This window comes from Pseudonaja textilis, chromosome 6, assembly GCF_049901715.1.
Source record: "Pseudonaja textilis isolate UNSWEBS1 chromosome 6, rPseTex1.2, whole genome shotgun sequence".
NCBI lineage: Eukaryota > Metazoa > Chordata > Lepidosauria > Squamata > Elapidae > Pseudonaja > Pseudonaja textilis.
In genome coordinates this window covers 1,894,057-1,902,084 of record NC_141995.1, presented here as the reverse complement: position 1 = coordinate 1,902,084, position 8,028 = coordinate 1,894,057, and the positions used below count along the sequence as shown (strand labels likewise).

Here is an 8,028-nt window from a genome sequence, read left to right as displayed (position 1 = left end):
TGTTTCCCCCCGACCCCTCAGGGTGCATCATGTTCTGATCAAGGCTTTCTAAGACCATAATTAAGCCTACGCTTAGTCCAAACAACCCTCTTTTAATTTCAACGGCTGGGAATTATGTTCATTCCCAGCCCGTAATGAGTACCAAACAGTCCCATGAGATAAGCACCCCCCTTTCTCTCCTTTGAAGTGCTGCCAACAACTAAAGCGCCAAATGAATTATAAAAAAACTAACCGAAGTACAAAGTCCACACAGAACTTCAAGGTTTAAGCCGAACAGAGAGAACAAAGTTGCTTCCTGCAAAGGCTCCTGTCCCTTTGCTCCTCCTTTATGTCTTATGGGCAGGGCTGATCACCTCCAAGCCTTCCTCCCGAGTCGCCCCTTTTGTCTTAACGGTTCTTGCCTTCTGGCAGGTCTGTGCAAGTGCACATTGGGAACAGGCTCCCGCTGTTCCTCTGCCTCGCTGCGGTCAGATTCTGGAGGCTCCGGAGTCAGCACATCACTCCCAGGTGGCCCTGGCCCCATCTCTGTGTTGGACGCAGGTCCCTCATCCGAGTCCTCCCCAGACTCCGCCCATGTTTCTCCCCACTGTCCAACTCTGTTGCCATCCCCACAGGCTGCCGGTGGACCACAACACATCATAATTCAGACTGTCCAATGGACCACGTTCATGGGCCGGGGGGTCATCAATCCATGGGCTTCTGAGTTCATTTGCCTGATGTTCCCCTCCGCCCCTCTTCTATCCACCCTGGATAGAAAGACATGTTCTCTCCATCTCTACGGTATATAACATTGATAACTTACTGGGAATAAATCCTGAGGCCCGCAGGTGTGTAGCTTTTAGCATGGTGGATAGTCCTTGACTTACGACTGCGATGGAGACCAGACTTTTTCTTGCTAAGCAAGGCATAAAATTGGGTGTGGGTATGTAACGAACCGTTTAACAATTGGCTGGGTGACTTTGGGCCCATCACCGGGTGACGGTGAGTTCTAGTCTTGTCTTAGCCATGAAAGCTGGCGGGGAAGCTTTGGAACAATCGCTAGGAGGCTGTGAGTTCTAGTCCCGCCTTAAACATGAAAGATAGTTGGGTGACCCTGGGCCCATCACCAGGTGATGGTGAGTTCTAGTCTTGTCTTAGCCATGAAAGCTGGCTGGGAAGCTTTGGAACAATCGCTAGGAGGCGGTGAGTTCTAGTCCCGCCTTAAACATGAAAGATAGTTGGGTGACCCTGGGCCCATCACCGGGTGACGGTGAGTTCTAGTCTTGTCTTAGCCATGAAAGCTGGCTGGGAAGCTTTGGAACAATCGCTAGGAAGCTGTGAGTTCTAGTCCCGCCTTAGCCACGAATGACAGTTGGGAGACCCTGGGACAACCACCAGGAGACAGTGAATTCTAGTCCCATTTTAGGCAGGAAATCCAGCTGGGTGACTTTGCCTAGGCTCCCACCCCCACCCCACCGCCAGTCCAACCCATCTTGTTGTTGTGGGGAAAACGGGAGAAGGAAGGAGCGCTAGCTTATTTCTTCATTAATTATAAAGTAATAAAGGTGGGATTAAAAAAAACAAATCACCCGATCAATAAGCAAGCTTCTCTCCAGCCGTTCTCAAGTGGCCCTCGCTAGGTTGCGACCACATTTCCCACCAATTCCACCTGCAGGGACGTTGGCACCGGGCGATATAAACCCTGCCTCCAATGACAAAGTCTTTGGCTTAGTGTAGCCCAGGCCTTGACCCCGCCCTTCCGTTGGAAGCCCTGGAGATGCAGTGGCGGGGGGTGGGGGGTGGAAAGGGCCCGGATGCATGGCCTCAAACCTTCCTATTTTCTCTCTCTCTCTTTCCCTCTTTCTCTCCTTCTCTCTCTCCCTTTCTCTCCTTCTCTCTCTCCCTCTCTTACTTTCTCCCTCCCTCCCTTTATCTCCCACTTTCTTTCTTTTTCTCTTTATATCTATCCCTCTCCATCTCTCCCTCCCTTTCTTTCCTTCTCTCTCTCTCCCTTTTCTCTCTCCCTCCTCCCTCCCTCCCTTTCTCTCTCTCTCCTCTCTCTCTCTTTCTCTCCTCTCTCTCTCTCCTTTTCTCTTCCCTCCCTCCCTCTCATCTCTCTCTCCCTCTCTCTTTCTGTTTCTCCATTCCTCCCTCCCTTTCTCTCCTTCTCTCCCTCCCTCCCTTTCTCTCCTCTCCCTCCCTCTTTCTTTCTCCCTCCCCCTCTCTCTCTCCTTCTCTCTCTCTCCTTTTCTCTTCCCCGCTCCCTCCATCTCTCTCTCCCTCTCTCTTTCTCTTTCTATTCCTCCCTCCCTTTCTCTCCTTCTCTCCCTCCCTCTCCTTCTCTCTTTCTCTCCTTCTCTCGTCTTTTGGCTCTGGACCAGCCGCTACAACTCCTCTCTTCCAGCCCAGAGCTGCCAATCTGCATTCAGGAGAGGTGAGGGCTGAGTCATGTCTGTAGTGCTGGACTGCGTAAAAATAGCTCAGTCACTTTTACATCCTTTCAGTCGGAGAGGAGACGTATGTTAAATATATCTCACTGGGAACGCTCAGTGCAGCTCTAAAATTCTGGGTTTTAGCAGCTCTCGGGCCGGGTTGTTTGACCCAGAAGGAACCTTAGTCAACTGGCGCTGGCAGCGGTTTTCTGCTGTATTTGCTTAGATAATAGCTGGACTCTTTTTTCAGAAAGGAGTAAACAGGCGGTGGTGATTAACCTCTCTCTCTCTCTCTCTTTTTTGCAATAGCTCCCGCTATTCAGACACACACTTCCTGCACATGGGGGCTCTACCTATTTCCGGTGAATATTAGATCTTTACTCTGGATAGGCAAGTTGGTAGGATAATGTTGGTTATTGCTGGCTGGCTCTCCGCAAAAGGCGTGATTCGGTGATCAGTTGCAGGAAAAGATTTTATGCACACGCGCGCGCACACACACACACACCTCGGTATATTTTGGATGTGAGGGGATGGAGAGCAATTTGGGATAGAAGAAGGATCATTTTTGGGGGGTTCAATAGACAAAGCCCATCTCTTCCCAACATATTTTTTTAAAAAAAACACGAACCAACGGGACTCGCACAAGAATCCGTTACTGTTTCCCCGTAAAGATCTCCGATTTGGCATCAAGTGGACTTCTCAGGTTGCAGATCTTCGGGCATGGAGATCTAAAGGGAGATCTGGGAGCCACTTGGCCTAATCAGAGTGGATCTCTGGTTCAGAAGGCACCTTTCTAGGCCCAAATGGGTCGGTTTTGCAGTGAATCGGTCCCTCTCCAGCCCAATGAGCAACGAAGAAGAAAAATGGGACTTCTAGTAATTTTACGAAGATGTCCTTGCACCAAAACAGAAGGAGGTTACCATGCATGTGTTCTGGAAGGTTCTCTGGCTCCCTCAAGTCTACTCAACAGCCCCGAGATGTCCTTAGAAGACCTAACAAGATCCCACAAGCCGTTCCCTTATTTTGAGTTCGGTCCAAGTTGACTACATGTCATCCCCTAGTTGGGTGCAACCATCTACTCTCCAACTTAGAAAACTTTTCTCTATTTTAATTTTTTTTTTAATTTTAATTATAAGAATACAGCACGGTGCAGCCGATCTAGCATTACAATTGTTACACAGTTGTGCTCCTAAGTTTACAAACCCTGGCAGATTTCTCATGATTTCTTGGCCATTTTAAAGACGGTATGAATGATAACATTTTCTTCCACTCATAGTTAGCGGGTCATTTGGGTAGTTTCTGTTGTCATCGTGATTTAAAAAGAGTAAACACAGTTGATTGATAATAAATGGCTTCAGCCAACTCCTAACCACGAGTGAAAGAAAAGTTTTTGTGTGCATTCCTATTCTCTGAAAAATAGCCAAGAAATTATAAATTCTGCCAGGGTATGTAAACTTAGGAGCACAACTGTACATATATACATTTTACTTCATCGTTTACAATCTCCTTGTTTGATATATTATTTCCTAATTATTCTAATCCTCTTAGCTACTTACGTTCTGACCTTGCCTTCTTCTAACGCAAACACTGATAGAATTTATTCCATGTTTCATAGTACGTAGATCCTCCCTTGATTTTTAATTCTAGAGATAACTTATCTGGTTGTGCAGGCCATAATTTTCCTTATTATCTCTGTTTCTGGCAGTAGGTTTTCATTCTTCCAGTATTGTGCATATATTATTCTGCCGCAGTCAGTGCAATGTACTATTAGATAAGTTAAATCCTTTCTATATCTTTCTGATATTATTCCTAGGAGGGAAAAAAATTCTGGTTTAAATGGAATACATTCTCCCACCATTCGTTCCACTCCTGAATCTGGATCAGTCTCCGATATATATATATATTTTTTGCAGCATTGCATGTGAAAAAAAATGTGCCTGGTGCATCTTTGCACTTTACACAACCAAGAGGACTTCTGGTGGTCAAAGTGGACCTTTCCAGATCCAGCTCAGCCCCATCCTTCAGGGACCCCAGAGCTGTTTTTAAAAGGGACTAGAAAAACAGTTGTGGAGGGCACCCCCAAAGAACCTTCTCCCGTCTTTGAGAGGCAGCTTAGGAGCATCTGCAAAAAGGATGGATGGAAGATCTCCCTGAAATGGTCTATCTGTCCGACACAGCTGTCCGCAGTATCCAAAGTTTGTTAGGGTGAGTTTTTGGGGGGTTCTCCCACTAAAGGGAACAAGCATTAAAGAAGCCAAAGGACTCTAGTCTTTTCTTAGCTTGGCAAGAAACACTTAACAAAAAAAATATATCTTGCAGTCCTCAATGTGCTTTTCATAATGTGTAGAAGGGGTGGGGGGCACTTTAAAAAGAGCTTTAGAATACCATAGAAGAACAGAGTTAGGAGGGACCTTGGAGGTCTTCTAGTCCAACCCCCCTGCCCAGGCAGGAAACCCTACAGCACTTCAGACAACTTTAAATGTGGACATTTCTACCGCTGCCAAAGGTGTGTAGGGAGGGTTCCCACAATTGTACGTGAGAGATTGTTGTCCGTGGGCCAGGGGTTTTTCCACAGCTGCCCAACTGAATTCAAATTGACGGAGGAGAATATTTATAGCTCAGGGCTGAATGGTGGTGTCCTTGGTGCTCCCTGAGCTGGGTTGTTTTCTTGGAGACGTTTCATCACCCATCTAGGTAACATCATCAGTGCCAGAAGGGAGTGGGGGTTTTCTAGCACTGATAATGTTACCCAGTTGGGTCATGAAACGTCTGCAAGAAAGCACCCAAGCTCAGAGAGCACCAAGGACCCCACAGTTCTCCTCCTCCTCCTCCTCCTCCTCCTCCTCTTCCTCTTCCTCCTCCTCCTCCTTTTCCTCTTCCTCCTTGAAAACCCCCTCCCTTCTAACAGTGATGATGTAACCTAGTTGGGTAATGAAATGTCTGCAAGAAAGCAACCAAGCTCAGACAGCATTAAAGACCCTTACTCCTCCTCCTCCTCCTCCTCCTCCTCCTCCTCCTCCTCCTCCTCCTCCTCCTCCTCTCTGCAATGTCCACTTCCTTCTACCCCTGATGATGTTACCCAGTTGGGTCATGAAACGTCTCCAAGAAAGCCACCAAACTCAGAGAGCACCAAGGACCCCCGAAGGTGGATGTAAAGCCAACCATTCGTTGGGAGGACCCAACTGGCGATCAAGTGTCCCCGTGCCTGATCCCTCCTGGGGTTGCGGGCAGGGTTAGTTCTCCGGAACCAGAGGTTGTCGAAATATGGCCGTGGCCCCACTTGGCCCCAACCCGCATCTAACGGCCAACCCCTGAAACGCGCGAGGCCCGAAGCCGCCGGACTTACCGAACGAGAGGACGAAAAAGAAGGGCAGCCAGCAGAGAATGAAGACCCCGACCACGATGGCCAACGTCTTGGCTGCCTTCTTCTCCCTGGAGAACTTCAGAAGCCGGACGGAGAGGGAGCTTCGGAAGGTGTGCCTCTTGGTGCTGGCCAAGGAGTCCTCCAAGACGTTGCGGCAATGGATGCGGAGCACCACTTCCATAGATTTGCTCCGCTCCTTCTTGACGCCGGCTTCGAGGCTCTTGGTGGTCCTTCTGGCCACCACGTAGATGTTGAAGTACATGACCAGGATGACCAAGAGGGGCAGGTAGAAAGAGAAGAGGGAGGAGAAGAGGGCGTAGCCGGGCTCCTCCGTGATGGTGCAGAACTCCTCGCTCTCGGGAGGATCTTCCTTCCAGCCCAAGAGGGGCCCGACGGAGATGATCACGGAGGAGAGCCAGACCAGGCCCAGGATGACCACGGCCTTCTTCTCCGTCATGATGGCCGGGTACTTGAGGGAGTGCTTGACCCCGATGTAGCGGTCCACCGAGATGATGCAGAGGCTCATGATGGACGCCGTGCAACACAGGACGTCCACGGCGGCCCAGATGTCGCAGAAGACGCGGCCGAAGACCCAGAGGTCCAGCACCTCCAAGGTGGCCGAGAAGGGCAGGACGGTGGTGCTGAGCAGCAGGTCCGCGATGGCCAAGTTGACGATGAAGTAGTTGGTGACGGTCCTCAGGTGGCGGTTGCAGGCCACTGAGAGGATGACCAAGATGTTGCCCACAATGGCCAGGAGGATGAAGGCGGCCAGGAAGAGCCCCACGCCCACCGACTGCAGGCTCAGTCCCGGGGTTACGACGGAGGCGCCGCCGCTGCTGTTGGAGAGGGCCTCTTCGGCGCTCCAGGACGAGCTGTTAATCCCGCCGCCACCGGCGTCTCCCGTGTGGTTCCCATGCAAGCTGGCATTAATCCGGTCAGAGAAAGTCATTCTTTTTCAAAACGGCTCAGTCTCCATCGGGCGGGATGGACGGAGGCTCAGTGACGCCCACGGGGAGGGGAAGGGATGCTGGGCAGCCTGGTCTCTCTCCCACGGGCCCCCCCAGGCCCCCCCTACCACATCCCGGGAGGAAGGTTGAGCCCTGTTGAAAAATCCCAAAGCCCCCTCCCCGTTATAAGCATATGGAGACGGCCTCTCCTTCCTTCTTTCCTTCCTTCCTCTTTTCTTTCTTTCTTTCTTTCTTTCCTTCCTTCCTAGTTTTTTTCTCTCTTTCTTTCCTTCCTTCCTTCTTTCTTTCCTACCTTCTTTCTGTCTCCCTTCCTTCCTTTCTGTCTTTCTTTCTTTCCTTCCTTCCTTCTTTCTTTCCTACCTTCTTTCTGTCTTCCTTCCTTCCTTCCTTCCTTCCTTCCTTCCTTCCTTCCTTCCTTCCTTCCTTCCTTCCTCTTGCTTTCCCCACACTATCTCCCCCCTTTGCAGGCGACTCCTGCAAAGCTCGGCTCTGCCTTAACATCTCGCTCACGGCGTTCCTGATCTCCAGCCGCCCGGCCCTGGCAGATTTATTCCACGAAGGAGCTAGAGCTCAAGAAGTTTCCCTTCGCTGGGTTCTGCCCACCTGCCTGCCTTTCTCTCTTTGGGCAAACCCCCTCCGCGCCCCCGCCCTTACAAATCTTCCCAGGAAAATTTGACAGCAGAGCTCTTGGGGGCTTTGACCCTTCCGTGATCTGGGAGGAAAAAGGAAAGGGAAGGAAGGAAGGAAGGAAAAAGGAGAGAAAAGAAGGAAGGAAGGAAGGATAAGCACGAGGAAAGAAAGGATAGAATGGGTGAAAGGAAGGAAGGAAGGAAGGAAGGAAGGAAGGAAGGAAGGAAGGAAGGAAGGACAAGGAAAGAAAGGATAGAATGGGTGAAAAGGAAGGAAGGAAGGAAAGAAGGAAGGAAGGAAGGACAAGGAAAGAAAGGATAGAATGGGTGAAAGGAAGGAAAGAAGGAAAGAAGAAAGGAAGGAAGGACAAGGGAAAGAAAGGATAGAATGGGTGAAAGGAAGGAAAGAAGGAAAGAAGGAAGGAAGGAAGGAAGGAAAGAAGGAAGGAAGGAAGGGAGGAAGAAAGGAAGGACAAGGGAAAGAAAGGATAGAGTGGGTGAAAGGAAGGAAAGAAGGAAGGAAGGAAGGAAGGAAGGGGAAGAGAGGACAGAAGGAAAGACAGACCAACCGAAAGAGGAAGGGAGGAAGGAAGGAAGGAAGGACAAGCACGAGGGAAAGAGAGGAGAAAGCGGGTGAAATGATGGGTGGAAGGAAG

The 8,028-nt window shown here is 49.9% G+C and overlaps 1 protein-coding gene across 1 annotated transcript in view; it reads right to left on the bottom strand.

Annotated features, from left to right (window-relative positions):
* The window catches only part of ADRA1D (adrenoceptor alpha 1D), a 288,706-nt gene extending 281,275 nt beyond the window's left edge, over positions 1–7,431 (bottom strand). The window contains exon 1 of the mRNA XM_026718949.2: positions 5,758–7,431. Coding sequence (XP_026574734.1) covers positions 5,758–6,724 — 967 coding nt within the window. The 5' untranslated portion in view covers positions 6,725–7,431. The remainder of the gene's footprint in view (positions 1–5,757) is intronic.
* Between the last annotated feature and the right edge of the window lie 597 nt (positions 7,432–8,028).